This window comes from Mus pahari, chromosome 1 (assembly GCF_900095145.1).
Source record: "Mus pahari chromosome 1, PAHARI_EIJ_v1.1, whole genome shotgun sequence".
Classification (NCBI taxonomy): Eukaryota; Metazoa; Chordata; class Mammalia; order Rodentia; family Muridae; genus Mus; species Mus pahari.
The window spans coordinates 118552968-118569477 of NC_034590.1; the positions used below are offsets into that span (position 1 = coordinate 118552968).

At 47.8% G+C, this 16510-nt stretch overlaps 1 protein-coding gene across 10 annotated transcripts in view; it reads right to left on the reverse strand.

Annotated features, from left to right (window-relative positions):
* Positions 1-16510, reverse strand: part of Mark2 (microtubule affinity regulating kinase 2) — a 65859-nt gene that overhangs the window by 8426 nt on the left and 40923 nt on the right. For 8 of the 10 annotated variants that reach the window (XM_021218773.1, XM_021218764.1, XM_021218746.1 and 5 more), the window contains exons 2-11: positions 6685-6864; positions 6397-6450; positions 3677-3725; positions 3345-3410; positions 3167-3237; positions 2777-2833; positions 1934-2170; positions 1198-1317; positions 990-1089; positions 795-907 (exon numbers count right to left, since the gene is read on the reverse strand). In XM_021218773.1, the coding sequence (XP_021074432.1) occupies positions 795-907; positions 990-1089; positions 1198-1317; positions 1934-2170; positions 2777-2833; positions 3167-3237; positions 3345-3410; positions 3677-3725; positions 6397-6450; positions 6685-6864 (1047 nt within the window). Of the gene's footprint in view, positions 1-794; positions 908-989; positions 1090-1197; positions 1318-1933; positions 2171-2776; positions 2834-3166; positions 3238-3344; positions 3411-3676; positions 3726-6396; positions 6451-6684; positions 6865-11175; positions 11590-16510 lie in introns of those variants that run through there. The other 2 variants (XM_021218754.2, XM_029543880.1) reach the window with 2 other exon arrangements.

A 16510-nucleotide genomic window follows, 5' to 3' on the forward strand; every position in this document is an offset into this window, starting at 1 on the left:
AAATCTTTAAAAAAAAAAAAAAAAAAAAAAGATTAATAGAGACAGATGCTCCTGGTCACATGGGCTCTAACAAAGACAGAAACAAATACACCAAAGACATACCACTCCAGAAAGTTGATTACTTCCTCAGAGGGGACTAATTCATGCCTTCTTACCCGAAGATGCATATACACCAAGAATACACACTCAGACTAGGAGACTCATCCCTTCCCACAGAGAAACCAGGGGCCACGGAGATATCTCTAAAACAGGCTAAAGTGGTAACTAAGAGGGACGCTGCCACCACCAGGTTAGGAGGCTGTGAATGTAAATAGGCACTCAGAACCCACACTGGCAAAAGAACAATCATAACGCTACCAGATCCATAGCCAAGACAGACCTGTGGCACAAAGAAACATATTTAGATACAAGTCCCAAAAAGAGGCAATACACTAGGGAAGCTTCCTGTTATCAGATATAGATACACACAGAAACCCAGAGATGGACAGTTCCAGACAGACAAGAGAGACAAAGGGGATTGGGCCCAACACAGAACTTCCAGCCAGACCACCTTAGCCCTTTCTGATCAATTCAATGAGCTCAACTCACCCTTCAGAGCCCAAGCCCAACCTTCCTCACGACTCCTGCTCATTCACTGAGGGCCTTATCCACCATGGCTGAGGCCTCGTGCTAATTAAGCAGAGGGTATATGTATTTATGACATGGGCTTCTGTCCTCACCAGGGGCTAAAGGCTAGGTGCCACCCACAGCACAGCTAGGTGGCAGGTCAGGGCATAAGAACAGGAAGCACGCACCTCAGAGCTCTTGTAGCCAAGGAGCAGATAGGTAGCCATCACCTCGTTGTACCTCTGGCCTACCAGCGAGTCCTGGATCTCTTCCCGTGTGTAACCCATTGACACCATCAACTCTGGTGGTTGGGGGAGGGGAGGACAGTTAAGGCTGGTCTCCATGTGTGGGCAGGCTCTAGCTCCCAGCTAGCACAGCCTCACCTGTCCGCCGGGGATCCTTGTAGTCAGGGAGAGGTTCCACATAAGGCTTTAGCTCATCGTCCTCATGGCCCACGTTCATCCACCGATCTTTCATAATTTGCTAGGAAACAGAGGGAAGGGCAAAGTGCAGAGGTGGAGGAAACTCAGCATGGGGGTCTCCATGGGAACCTGAGGATTTTTTTTGCAAACTGGATTCTAGGCTGCTTACCTCTAAAGTGCCTCTCTTACTAGGATTAAGTATGAGAAATTTCTTAAGCAGATTTTCACAGTCCGTGGACATGTAGAATGGAATACGGTATTTCCCCCTCAGTACCCGTTCCCGTAGCTCCTGTGGTTAGAACACTTAAGTTAATTCCAGGCCAAGGGAATAAGTCTTACTTAAGATACAGATAGGCAGTCATTGGAAAGCAGAATTCAGATCACATATGAGGCAGCCAAGCCTTACGTGCCAGTCACGGGCCTTGTGGACAGGATGGAGAGGGACTCTTAATGCCTATGTGTGAAACACCCTCTTTTCTAAAGAAAAATTACACTTATTCATTTTGTGGATGGGATTTGTATGTGCCACAGAGTGAATGGGGGTCAGAGTTCACCCTGCAGGAGGTTGAGTTGTCTCCCTCTGCTATGTGGGTCCTGGGCATCAAGTTTTATTTATTGCGCTACTTTGTCAGCCTCCTTTTGTTTGTTTTTGAGATATCTCATTCTCCAGTTTAGGCTGGCATGAAACCGAGTCTGCCTGCCCTGGCCTTTCCACTGTCGGGATTATAGGTTGGGCCACCATATCTAGCATGCAAGATTATTTAACTGTGTTTTTCTTGGAGGGTCTTTCTCTCAAGTCCTGGCTTGGGAAAAAAGTGGACAAGTGAAGTTGAGAGGACAGAGATAAGACCAGAGGCTGAAAGGAAATGACAAATAAAATGATGGAAGCCTGCATTTCACTGCACCTTGAGGTTCTGTCCATCGAAAGGCAGGGACCCGCTGACCAGTGTATAGAGGATGACTCCGAGGCTCCAGACGTCTACCTCAGGACCATCATACTTTTTGCCTTGGAAAAGTTCTGGGGCAGCATAAGGAGGACTGCCACAGAAAGTATCCAGCTTGTTCCCAAAGGTGAATTCGTTGCTAAAGCCAAAGTCTGCAATCTTGATGTTCATATCAGCGTCCAGGAGCAGGTTTTCTGCCTGGGAGGGAAGATGGTAAGCATCAAAGCACCAGGCAGAGAACCCTAAGACCCCGGCATAGGCAGGATGGAGAGGAAAGGGAGAGCCACCAGAACATCATCTCTAGTTTCAAGCTGTCTCCACCTCCAGGGCAGGGTCAGTCAGCATAGATAGGCGGGACAGGAGGAAGGCACAAAGCTGGGATGTGTAGGCCTGGGGATCCTGGGAGCTGCGTGAAGCTTCAGAGTAGGCCTATGTCTCGTGGAGCTGACTCACAGGTAGTGCAAATATGAGTACCTCGCTAACAGAGATAACATGCATATGTGTCCAGAGAGCAGGTGTCATATTAGAATCACAGTCACACTCTTTCCCAGGTCAGCTACCAGGCTGCCAAAAGGACCAGGAAAGCTTGGAGTATTCTTGTCACACCTGCTAGTTGACAAGGGTAAAGCATCTATGCTTGCTAGTGCTATGGTGGGAGCCATTCCTAAATACTTCCAGGTCATCTCAAGTACGTAAGTACGTAAATGAATGAATGAATGAATGAATGAATGAATGAATATCAATGTCTGGAATTTCTGGACCACCCAGACTCACAGGAAGACAGGGAATATGAACACACCTCACCTTTAGATCTCTATGAACAATAAACTTCTGGTGACAGTACTGCACAGCAGACACTATCTAAAAGGAAGGAAGAAGGGTTAGCCTAGCGTCTGAAAGTGAAACACAGGGATTGGCAGAACTGTTGCAGATGACCTATTTTGAAGTTCTTATGTAAACAAGCAGAGGATGAAGTACCCTCTTCTAAGGCCAACTGCTCAGGCAGCTCCTGGCCTGTGCCAGCCCCTCCAAAGGGAAAGCGGGGCCTACAGCTCAGAGTGGACACACACTCACCTGGTGGAATACAGTTCAGAGTGGACACACACTCACCTGGCGGAATACAGCTCAGAGTGGACACACACTCACCTGGACACACACTCACCTGGACACACGCTCACCTGGACACATGCTCACCTGGCGGAATTTGGCTCGAGCTTCTTTTTCTTTCATCCTGCCATGGGCCACTAGGTAATCAAACACCTCTCCTGCAACAGAGGAGATGGTGGAGTACAGTGAGTGGGGTGGGTGGGAACAGGAACAGGGAGGGGAGAGATGAATGTGGGAAGCAAGGAAGTGACGGTGTTAGACGTACCGCCGCTGGCATACTCCATGACAAGGTAGAGAGTCTTCTCAGTCTCGATCACTTCAAATAACTTAACTGCAAGAGAAGGGCTGTGGTGGGACTCAGGAGGCACACAGTGTGTGTCCAGACTTGCTAAGGACCTCTTGAGCCATCCAAATTCCTCACGGCAGCTCACAATGCCAAGATGTAGCTCAACTGTGAGCTGAGCCTTCAGAAGCAGTCTGACACCCTCCAGGACAGAATCCACAAGGCAATGTGCTATGGAGAGGGATGGCTGTATGGATGCGGGCCTGTGGAGCCTCCATGAGGGGGAGGAAGAAAGGGATGGCAATGCTTCTCACCTATGTTGGGATGATTCAAAACCTTCATTATTCTTACTTCTCGGAACAGCTGGAAGAGAAGACACATGGCTTCATTTCATGCCTGCCTATAGATTTTAGGTCCCTTCAGAGTCCAAATGAGGTGTCTCTGTCTCTGTCTCTCTCTCCTTCCCTCCCCTACCCCTCTCTTTTCCTTTGAAAACAGACCTTCCTCTTAAAGAAACCAACATGGAGAGAGGGATGAAGGAAGGAGCAGAGCTCGCTCACTCACTCACTGACCTCGCCCTCTTCTACACCCATGCAAATCTAGCCTCAAAGCAGTAGTCCAGTACCTCTGCAGGGGAGAAGGGGCCTGAGTCTTTGATTTTCAGCACTGAGCTGCTCTGCCAGCTCAGAGTCCAAACCACTGAACTGGCCTGGTACCAGAGAGGTGCTCCAAAGGGATACTGTGTCCTCTTCTGACATCAAGATGTCAGAGGACCTGCACGGGGGTAGGCCTTTCTTTCCTGAGTCTCTGAGGTAGTACCACCCACACCTATATATAGCTGATGCCAATTTTAATCAAACCCACCCCCACACACTCATGTTCCCTTTGTAAAACAAAATCAGGGGCTCCAAACCATCCATTTCCATACTGAAAGATGACAGAGATGAACCTCTTCCCCTGCAGGCAACAGAAAACTAAAGGAGGGTTCTGCAACTTCCCAGGCGTCATCACTCATACAAGGAACAGAACTGGTTGGATGATTTGTTTGTGGGGACGTGGTGGTTTGTCTGGGGCCCTAATTCAGGATGTAGTTTATAGAACAGTTTAAAAATGGCTTCCCCTGGGCTGGAGAGATGGCTCAGCGTTAAGAGCACTGACTGCTCTTCCAAAGGTCCTGAGTTCAAATTCCAGCAACCACATGGTGGCTTACAACCATCCATAATGAGATCTGATGCCTTCTTCTGGAGTGTCTGAAGACAGTTAAAGTGTACTTACATTAAATAAATAGATAGATAGATAAGCTTTGGCTGATCCAACCTTCCTACTTTATCAGAGCCCACCCAGGCTCCTCTTGCTCCTCTTTCACCTAACAGTATGCTGGTGAAGTGACCAATGGGGACAGACCTGAGATGGTACCCTGAGCCAGTAGTCACTTTCCCATCCTCTAACATGTCCATTTAGTATGGGAAAGCCTAAATCTAGAGCCAATATCTTAAAAAAAACTCCAGTGTTAAGTAAGGAACACTGAGCCGGGCATGGTTGTGCACGCCTTTAATCCCAGCACTCGGTAGGTAGGCAGAGGCAGGTGGGTTTCTGAGTTCGAGGCCAGCCTGGTCTACACAGTGAGTACCAGGACAGCCAAGGCTACACAGAGAAACCCTGTCTCGAAAATCCAAAAAAAAAAAAAAAAAAAGTAAGGACCACTGCTAAGAGGAAATGTAAGCAGAATAAGACTGGTTTTGCTTGACTCTAGCTGTTAGCATGCCAAGGAAGTCACTTTATCAATTCTAATTCTGGGAGCAACACCCTCTGTAACAGTCTCTGGCTCCTTATCCTTTTTCCTTTCATTGTGGCTATTTACCTAGTTATGCCCCTCTAATTCAGCCACTGTAATATACTCATGAAAAAACTTGCTTGGCCCTAAGAACCAGGTCTTAGAAAAAGTGAGCAGGGGTTAGATACAATAGAAAGACCAAAGGGAGTCTGATTAACCTGGGTAGCACCTTATACCCCCACCCCCTGCCCTGTCTCCTAAACACGTTCAGCCCAGGAGGATGAGGGGACAGTGCTTCCAGTTCTGCAAGTTGCTTCCTTTCTGCATTCAAAGTCGCCCCTTCTTTTCTCATGCATACGTTTCTTTGGCAGAGAGGTTATGTCTCTATTTGGGGGTTCTCCTACAACCCAAGGAAGACCTCAGTTAACAAGGGAAGAAAAGTTCAACTTTACCTAGCTAAAGCTGCTTACTCACAAAATGAGTATTCAGCAAGAGAGCCTAGAAATCAGGGGTAAAGCAGAGTGCCTTAATTTAATCTGTGCACCTTGTCACACACAGGCTTAGAACTCAAGTCTTCCAAGCTCCTCTCTGAAATGGAGCTGGCAAAGATCCAGGGGTAGTCTCTGCTTCCTTACCCTGAACTCTTAGGGCCACTCCGCTGGGTCACTCAGCGTCTGGGTCTGCATATGTCTCTAGCAAAGCTACAGACACAGGCTAGGAGATAACAGATCAGCAAGTAGGTCAGGCCGGGCCAAGTAGCCGGAAGACTTCAGAAGAGCCCTTGCTGTGGCCAGGAGGCCTACTGGATAGAATCAATCACCTACCACAGGGAACCCAGCCGGAACCATAGGGAAAGGGCAGAAGTGTTTTGGGTGTTTGTTTTTCAAGACAGGGTTTTTCTGTGTATCCCTGGCTGTCCTGGAAGTTCCTCTGTAGACCAGGCTGACCTCAAACTGTGAGATATTCCTGTCTCTTATACCACCACCACCTGGCTTAAAGGGACAAAAGTTGTTTGTCATCCCCCCCNCCCCCCCAGACAGGGTTTCTCTGTATAGCCCTGGCTATCCTGGAACTCACTTTGTAGACCAGGCTGGCCTCGAACTCAGAAATCCACCTGCCTCTGCCTCCCAAGTGCTGGGCTTAAAGGCGTGTGCCACCACGCCCGGCGGGACAAAAGTTTTAAGGAAGCGATTTTGTGGGGTCAGCACATCCCTGATAAAAGGAAGTCTTAGGAAGGGATCGGAGGTACAGGGAACTTACTTTCTGCAGGCTGGAGGAGTTCAGCTGAGTCTTGTCAATGATCTTCACAGCTACCTGAACATGAAACAAAAAGCCTAAGATCACTTTCTTGACCAGACTAAACCAGGACTTGGTGCTACTTTCTCCATCGCATTTTCTACTCCTTTACATGCTTGGCTCCTAACATACCTATCAGATCTCACTTCTGCAGATAAACAAGAGGCTAGCTGTAGGAACAGTCTCAGCACTGCCTGTTGGGAGTGTCAACAGGCTAGGAGCTGCTACCATGGCCCCAACCCCAATGCTCACCTCTTTCCCCGTCAGGATGTGCCGGGCCAACTTCACCTTGGCGAAGTTTCCCTTGCCAATGGTCTTAAGGAGCCGGTAGTTGCCAATATGGGGCTGCTCGTCAGCAGAGGTGGCTGAGTTGCGGCCCCGCAGCATGTTGGACTTACTGCTGGGCTTGGAATCAAGGTGTCCCAAGGTGGGCTGCAGAGTGGAAACAGACACGACTTTACAGGCTGCCCCTCCAGTTCTGTCTACCACTACCCTCCACTCTGAAAAAACTGCAAGAGTCTGTGCAGGGGCAGACTCCAAAGCAGACTGGCAGGAAATACAAGGAATCATAAGGCAGGGGAAGAGGACAGAGAAGGGACGGCCTCACAGCCAGTTTTCATGCAAAGGCACATAGCATGAGGTTCAGGGCTAAGATCCTGTACACACCAGGGCTCAGGACCAGAGCTATATCTCATCAGTACCACCAACCACTATTAGCCCCCATCAGTAACCTAGTGGAGTCTCTGCCCTCATCATAGCTGGGAGAACTTGTCCCTGACTGCCCTTCTCACACTCCCAAGAATGCTGGTTCTCAGTTGCAGGAACACATGGTCTAACCACTGCAAAGTCCTTATCACCCAGGTCTTAGCATCAACATTATTTATTCTTTACATTTGTTTATTGATGTGTTCAGTGATATTAGAAACCCACGAAGACAGTCTATAATATTCTTTATTCACTGACACATCACATTGCACACCTGACAGTACTCAGAGAATCACTGTCCAACGAATGAATACAACAACTGGTCTGTGTAGTGGAGCAGCCTGCCCTGCTCTGCTCTCCTTCCTGTATTCAATGGTGCAAATGAGCTGAGAAGCCACAGTAGTTACATACAAAGTGCATAGTTTCAATGAAAATAGGTATGAAGAGGTTCCTGTGCATCAATGGTCAGTGAATTGAGAATGGTCATAATTCTCAATGCTAGATGGGAAACAAATCAACAATCAACTGATTAATGTGACACCACAGTAGAATAAGAATTGATCATATGAAAGGAAGCACTAATACACAGTGCTCCAAAGAATCCGAAAGAGACAGAGAAGCTGGCCATAAAGGATCATCTTCTCTGACTCTATCTCTGACTGTACAGAATATACAAAGCTAGAGAGGTAGATGCAGAGTCACAGTTATCTAGAGGGACATTGGAGGTGACAGGTAAAGAGCATGGCCTTTCTTTGGGAATAACAAAAATGTTTTGAACACAAAATGTAATAAAATGCAAACAACACAAAATGTAATAAAAGCCACTCATCTGTACTTGGAATGGGTAGACGATATGTGAATTATACTCCAGTGTCAAGGGGAGTTCCCCCCCCCCCCAACTTTGAGTCCTGATTCACCTCTCAGAACACCTGAGCACACTGCAAAGTTGGTTCCACAGCCTGAGCCACAGCCAGGCAGAGCCACCTTGGAGTCTTCAGGGAGACAGTGAGGAGGGCAGCAGCGTGACTGGAGATGACGGGCCCACTTTCTTCCCTCAGATCCCTTCTGACTCGAAGGGAAGCCTTCAGAAGCCACAGAGAAAAGGCGTGACTTCAACACAGGGAACTGCCTGAAGTTCCTTGGCAAGACGTGTGTGGGCTTTACAAAATTCCCTTTTCTCTAATGTGTCAATTCAGGACCTTTGTGCAGCTGCTGTGTGCTAGCTTCCTGATTTGCTGGGACCCTTGCCCATGGACAACCGTGAAGGTCCCCTGACCACTACATACAAACCTAGAGAGGTAGAGACAGCTTCAGAGATATCTAGAGGGAATGTTATCTCTGTTACAATTCCCCAAGTCCCACTGTTGTCAATTTGTAGCTGTCCACAGCAGAGGCTGAACAAATAGATTTTTTTTTCCTTCAAGAATCTGCTTCAGAAACCTTCTCCAAGGAACCCTGTGACTCATACTTGGGAAAAAAAAGGGGGGGGGGCAGTTCTAGCTGCAGCTATTTCTAAATGATAATGAGACCATCCACAGGTCTCAGAAGCCTAGCTTTTAATGTCTTCTCTTCTTAGCCCCATACCCCGCACCCCCACCCCAAACTGCTATTCAGTGCTCCCCCTACCCTCAGGGCACCAGCAACTGGAAACCTTCCCTCTGCCTCAGCTGCTAAGTGGGTGCATTCCTTGGCAAGTTTCTTTTTTGTGGTGCTGGAGATTAAACCTGAGATCTCTCATAGGCAAGTGTTCGACCAATCTAACACCAGACAACTTTAAAAAAATTTTTCTTAACAACTTAAAAAAAATTATGTGTATGTGTCAGTGCCTGAGTTTATGTACCACATGTGTGGATAAGCCCATTGAATTCAGAAGACGTAATTGGATCCTCTGGAACTACAGTTATAGGCTGTTATAAACCACTATTTCATCCGAGGTCCACTCCAACAGCAGTACATGTTCTTAACCACTGAGCTGTTGTTCTAACCCCTTGGTAACCTTTACTGTAAGTTCCTGTGACACCCCTTTCCCAAGGGCAGAAACCAAGGACAGCAGAACTTGGTAGGGCTGAAGCCCAAGAACCTACAATTCTCACACTAAATAAACATAAGAAGCTGGATACTTTGCAGCTCTGAAGCACAAGCTAGAAAGCTCCAGCCAGGTTTCCCCTGGGTTCACTGTTGTTATACCTCAGGCAGTAGATATCAGTGCTTGCTTCCTTATGGGTTGGGATTAGCAGTGTAGATTAACTAGACACAAACTCCCAGAGTTCAGATCCTAACTGCTACTCAGCTCAGGTTAACTTTCTTGCTATCAACTTCTTCCTGAAAAAGTCTCGAGAGAGCGAGCCACCCCAAGATGACCTGTGCTGGCCTTCATGCTGGGGGGTGTCTAGCATACAGAGGAAGGTTCCAGTCCTAGCTCCTCACCTACTAACTTTAGTTTCCTTATCTGTAAAATGGCAATAAAACATTTCCTACCTTTCACTGGCAAATGAGAGAACATTTGTCAACTGTTTTATCCAATAAATAAAGAGCAACCATCAGGCAGCCTATGTTACAGAGAAAGGCCGGCCTAGGTTATAAAATGGGTTTTTTGTTTTTTAAGCAACTATTATGTCTCCAAATGCTACTCTTAAGTCCTCCTGTCGGTAACCTTTTGGACTCCAGCTGAGTCTGCTAAGCCAAATATAGCCTCACAGAGATGTTTAGGGGGTGACAAGGGTCCAAACTAAGCCCCTTGCTAATTTCCAGGCCTGGTGAAATGCAATCAGAGCTGTTTGTTGACTATCACAGGCTTTCTTATAAGAAGAAAGGAGAGGTGCCAGGCACCCATGTAGGACACCTGTGAAAGGCTGGTCCCCAGCACAGTTGAGAAAGGGCTCTTCATTAGGACCCAAGGAAGTAAGCCAGCTCTGATGTCTGCTCCATGGTTCCTTGTTCCAGTCAACAAACCCGTCTTCAGATCTGAGCTCTTAGGACTTAAACCCGTATTTCTCTGACACCTCTATTTCTTCATTACACAAGATACTTTCTAGCAGAGAAATGGGGACAGGATGAGGAGAACCCATTGGGAAGAGCATGGAAAGATGGTAGAAAGTAAAACTTTGTGTAGACACTGCTTCTTGAGCCAAGGACCCAAGTGAGGTAACTCCCACCCTCTCCTGCTGCTGCTCGGGGGTAAGAGTGGGGTGACCATTATGGAGAGACCTAGCTGTTCTTCTGGACCACAAAGCAAGATGTGGCTAACTGCTGCTCCCCTCCCCATACTCAGTCTCCCTGTTTACAGCAGGCTGTACACCACCAGAGCTATGACCCATATTATACCCTAGCCAGGCCCCTAGCATCCTCAGTAAAAGAACCCCTGTGGCTCTCAAGTTGTCTTCCAAGTTCCTACGTAGCCCTAATCTAGAACAACAGTCAAAAGCGCTCTGGGGTTGGGGATGGACAGATGGCAGAATCTTCCACCTACTGGACCCACAGAGACTTTCAGACTGGGAGCTTATGGTGCCAGAAGATAGCCTCCAGCCCAGAGGCTAGTACTGACTCGGTAAGGCAGGGTCCCCCGCTCTAATATTGGTGGCTGCCACCAACTATTCTCCTCTTGAAAAGCCATGCTTTGGGGGCTCACACAGGTCCAGCCCTCAAGTGTACTATGGCTTCTGCAGACTGGGAAGGGCCAGACTAGGGCTGGGGCTGGGGGTGGAGGAGCAGGAACTTCCTGGCCAAACACAGAGTAAGCTTAAGGGAGGTGGAAGAGTAAAGAAAGGGCCTCTTGGGCTCTTGTCCTAGGTCCCAGCTGGATTCCCACTACGATACCCCCTTTTTTATAGCCTGTTTTCTTGCCTCTGGCCAGTGAGGCCAAAGATCGTTTGGTATCTGCCCGTTTTCCCTTTTCTCCTTCATAGCCAATGTCTCTTCGACATCCAGATGCCCTTCCTGAGAATCTGACTGCCTGGTGCCAGTACCCAACTCCACTTAGCAACTCTTCCAAGATTTTGTTCAAAGGATAGCCCCAGGGGCAAAATGGGGAAAACATACCCAGCCGGAGAAGGGGACAAGGACTACCAGCGACTTCCATTCAGCAGAACCTGTCAGGCAGCGAGGGCAAAGTACAGAGACCGGGATGAGCCAGGCCCAGGGCGGGGGCTGCCGGCTCAGCCAGCCACCCTTACTCAGCCGGCACAGGCCAGGCGACACCTTCCACCACCTCCTCAGTAAAAAGCGCAGCAGCCAGGCAGAGCAGTTCCTGCCTGAGAACCTAGATTGTGTCGCAACCGAAACCACCACTAGCAGAAAGAGAGAGACTGGGTTTGGCAGAGAGAGCTACAAGGACAAAGCCTATGATTTGGTAAGGCTGAGTGGTCAGAAAGAGTGCACAGTCCAGGATGGTACAGTAGAAGTTAGTTGGGAGGAAAGGAGCAGGAAGAAATGGGCAAGCAGGAAGGGAGACCTAGGGGCGGGTTTAAAACAACTTCCTTCTCCCTTCCCCCTCCCTCTGTCCCCGGAAGTGGGCTGCCCCACCCTCCCCAAGGTGCTCTGCTGGTAAGAGCAGCTGGAGAGAGTGAAGAGCAGACTTCAGACTGCGCTGTCCTAAAGCCCTTATCTCACCTGCTGCAACAGGTGAACGAGACTTGGGAGGGAGCAGATCAACAAGGCCTCTAACATGGTGCAGACCGTGTGACTCAGATGTGCTAACTCGGAAGGACAACCAACAAAACTTGCCCATTACCAACGCAGGTTGGGTGCAAGCAGACCCCAGTAATCCCACAGTGGCAACTTGACCTCCTATTTCCTCAAACTCAGCACACAACCTGAGAAAATGCTGCACTAAGACAAACATTTCAGTGTAACTTCAGGAGGGCTGGGAACATGTGAAATCCCTTGAGGGTGGATAAACTCAAAAAGGAGTCTTACATATGACAGAGAATGAAAGTGTCCTCCCTAACTTCTTCGCAAAGGCTGAAACAAACTAAATGTCCCCCTTCTTTCTAGTCCTGCTTCTGCAGATCTGTCCTTAAGTCCCCTGTTCACCTTAAGCACCAAACAATAAAACTGCTATGATTATCTGAACTTGGGTGATGCTGGGGCTAATTTCTCATTCCTGCCATTGCCAGCTCACCCGTGTCACACCTGCAGCCTCTTTGCTGCTCTCTGCAGCACTCCAGGCTAGGGTCTTTCTTGTTAACAGTTCTGTAAAGACCTCATCTTGGTTATCCATTGACTCTTCTGGGAACATCCAAGGCTTCCTCTTTGTCCTCCTGGCACCTAAGCATACCTCTGAGAGACCATGCCACTCAGGAGAGTAGAAACGTCTACCATACATCCAGTCTCTGTAGCCAGAGTTTGGCTACTTTGTGGGTTCTTCTTTCTTCCTCCCTTCTCCATGCCTTTTCTTCCACTCTTTCAATCCCCTAACACTAGATAGGAGAAAAAAGGACAGAGAAAGGAAAGAGATCCCTGAATAAAGTCAAGGGTCAGAAGGTGGGCAATGTTACTTTTAGAGTACTTCCTGCTAGGGATGCCTTAGGGGCATCAGTTTGCCAGCAATCTAACTTCTTGTTTCTTTTTTGTACCCAACTACTTAACAAACTGCAACAAACAGAACCAATAACAACTAACCAACCAACCAACAACCCACTCACCCCATCCATGTCACCCACCTCTTGGAGCCCTAGCATTTATATTCCTCTAAATAAAGTCCCAGAATTCCAAATGTCACACCATCACAGAAACTATCAGCAGCTGGCAAAAATCACACCCCTGCTAGAGCACAAAGCAAATCATAGTCAGCTGCTGTGGACAATCTGAAGCAGGCCCATTATCCCCCCTTTCCCCCCAGAATTAAAACAAACAAACAAACAAATACACACTATTTATTTTATTATTTTTTTGTTTGTTTGTTTGTTTGTGAGATAGGGTTTCTCTGTGTAGCCCTGGCTGTCCTGGAACTCAGAAATCTGCCTGCCTCTGCCTCCCGAGTGCTGGGATTAAAGAAAGGCGTGTGCCACCACTGCCCGGCTTGGGAAACATATTCTTATATTTCTATGTTTTTAAAAGAAATCAAAATTCTAAAGTTGTCTCTATAAGTCTCCTATTCCATCAAGAAACTGCTACAGATTACAAAACATACCCAGGGTTCCCCAACCTCTCAGTGCAGAGTTGGGGTAGAGTCCAAGGGCATCTGCCCCTATACCACAGCAGCACCCACTGTTCAAGTCAGGCCCCTTTCCCAGTCTTGCCCCAACCTTTCTTGATGGAGATTTGGTCTCATCCCCTCCCCAACCCCCACAGGCGAAACCAACCCCCTCTTGGAGGCTCAGGGACTGATGTCAGAAGTAAGGACTACTGGAGGGTGCTGTCCTGGAGTATCCCTTCTCTCACCCTCCCCAGTAGGTCCTGGTCTCAGGAAAGAGAGGATAGATCCTGGACTCAAGCTTGCCCTCTCTAAGACCACCCGCCTTTCCAGCCACTGGCAGACTCCTAAGTCAGGGCAATAGCAAACAGTGTCATTTTCCCAATTGGCTTTGCAATGTGGCAGAATTGGTGTGAGAAACTGGGGTTTTGTCAACTGAAGTACCAAGCACTGACCTTCTAAGAGAGAAGCTCGGAAGAAATGGGTTAGGACTCAGATGAAGTTATAGGGCTAGAACAAGTCCCCAGGCTTAACTGTCATTCTCAACTGCCAATAGTTCATATACCAGGAGCATTATGGGTAGTAGAGAACATGAAAACTGTGCTCTGTACTTCCTTGTAGGAAGCTCTCCCCTCAAACTCCTTGAGATATGTTAACTTGGAGGAACACCTCCATTCCCTATCATTCTGTTGTAACAAGTCTTCAAAGAGCTGCTTGCTTTCTTCAGCCACAGTAGATGCCTCCTTGACTGTGAGTACCAGCAGACCACCCAACTGAAGCTATCAATGTGGTTTACTCATCCACAGTTTCTGTGCTGCAACCCTCATCCCAAGCAGAGAGAACAGCAGGAGGCCTAGCAGTGAGAGGCGCCTGCAGGCCACAAAGCCTCCCAGCAGCGGTCAGAGCCTGCCTGGGAAGAGTAGGCAGCATGAAGTGAGCCGAGACCTCTTCACCCCTTTCATGCCTGATAGCCGTAAGGAATAATTCTCAACCTCTAGTCTTCAGGGCCACTAGAGATAATAGACTCCTCTCTGTGCACTAGGAATTCTACTGTGCATCCAGAGCACACACAAGTTTCTAGTCCCATCTCATCCCTGAATCTGTTGTCTCTTGGGCTACTGGTACTCAGAAAGCCATTATAAAACATCAACCCATGTAGCTAGGGTCATCTGCAAAAGTCCACTGAGTTTGGGCATCTGTCTTCTTGAATCAAAGTGAAAAGGTACCTAAACTCTGCCTAACTGTATGTAAAAAGTGGCATGAGAACAGGCAGGGCTCAGGAGCAAGCCGAATCTCTGCTACTGTCTAGGCTGACCATGCCAAAGCAGGGTTATGGTGAGTCTTCTAAAAGGATGCCCTTTTCACAGGCTCATGAGAATATCCATGCTTGTCACAGTACCGGGTTTTCAGTAATGCCTTGGTAATGTTTTTGGTTATCTTTTTACTTCTGTTTCCCACTCATAGGAAGTAGTAGATGGGTATTACTGGTATAGCTGGAATGCAGGGGCTTTCTCTTAGGCTCACCCCCTTTTCTTTGCTTCTGATATATTCTCTGGACTCTGGGCTTCCATGACTAGTTCTACTGCTGTGGAGAGACCCATCATCTTCACGAACTTGACTGCAAATACCACTGTAGCTGAGCTGATTCTCACTACCCTGGAATTCCTTCTAGAACAAGGAAAAGTCAAATCCTTGCTATAGCAACACTCTTAGGCAGAAGACTCATTCCTTAAAATGAGTCACTTTCCAAGAGGCATTTAGGAGAGAGGGCAGCCACGCTGCTGCCCACTGTATAGTGCAAAGGAAAATGAAGGTGGTCCGGCCAGGGCACTTCCCTTCGTGTGAGTGCCTTAACTCCTTCCTTCCACAAACAGCCAACATACCAGTACCACACGGTGCCAAGGGCTGGGAAAGCTCACATTGCCAGTTTTGCACTTCATTTGGCTCCTCCTGTACCAGTGGGTTACTGTAACCATGGAGACCAGTGAGTTCCTCCATATCACAGGAGAGCCAGGCTGCCAGCAGCCTAGGCTTTGGAGGATGGGGGTGGGAGTGAAGCAGGAGGCAGCCGGCAACAGAAAGGCTTGACTCACTTGACAGGGAACCCTGGAAGTAGATGGGTATTACCAGTGCAGCTGGAGTACAGGGGCTTCCTCTCAGGCTCACCCCCTTTTCTTTGAATAGATGTTTGTTTCTGATATATTCTTTGGACTCTAGGCTTCCATGACCAGTTCTACTGCTGGGTAGTGGGAGACTACCACTGAAGTTTGACGTGCAGTGGGATCTACTTTGGCTGTCTCATAGGTAACACAGACGTACACATACGACAGGGAAGGAAGGGCTCCATTTAGTATCCCGTACTCTCCTTTAGACAATGCAGGAAGGAAGCTCTGCTCCCCTGCTAACCTCAAAGTTGGATACCTTTATAGCTAGGCGCTATCACCTTCTCTGGACTTCAGAGCACAGGATCATCTCCTTTTGTGTCCCCAATATCTTAATTCCCTTCAAACTCTGCAAACTCAGATGGTGTCTTGGTTACTTTCATGTGAGCAACAGTGCCCACACCTAACGAGTTCATGTCGAAGGACTTGTAGAATAGAGTATGCAGTTTCTTGGTCCTTACAAGTTGCCCTCCCCTGACAAGGGAAGAGGTGGGAAGGTCAAAACTTCTTACCAGAAAAGCTGTTTCCTCCTTTTCAAAACATTTGGTTAATTTAGTGTCTATCAAAAGGAGGGATTTTGGTTTGTCTTATTTGTAGCCCAGAATGCTTAGCACAGTATTCAGTAAAATACTAAATAAATGTGCAGGGTGAAGAAGAAAATGTGAATGTATTGGGGGCTGGAGAAATGGCTTGGCAGTTAAGAGTACTGGTCTGGTGGTGATGGCAAACACCTTTAATCATTCAGGAAGTAGACAGGCAGGATCTCTGGAGAAACCTTGTCTCAGTGGCTGGTGGGAGAGGACACAGGTTTGGTTCTCAGCACCCACATCAGGTTGTCCACAACTGCCTGCCACTCCAGTTTTCAGGAATCTCATGTCCTCTTCTGACCTTTTTGGGCACCTGCACACATATGGTGCACATATATGTAGAGATACACAGCTATAGCTAAATAATATATATAAAAAATTTTGTTTTGTTATTGTTTTTTTGTTTTTGTTTTTCGAGACAGGGTTTCTCTGTGTAGCCCTGGCTGTCCTGGAACTCACTCTGTAGACCAGGCTGGCCTCGAACTCAGAAA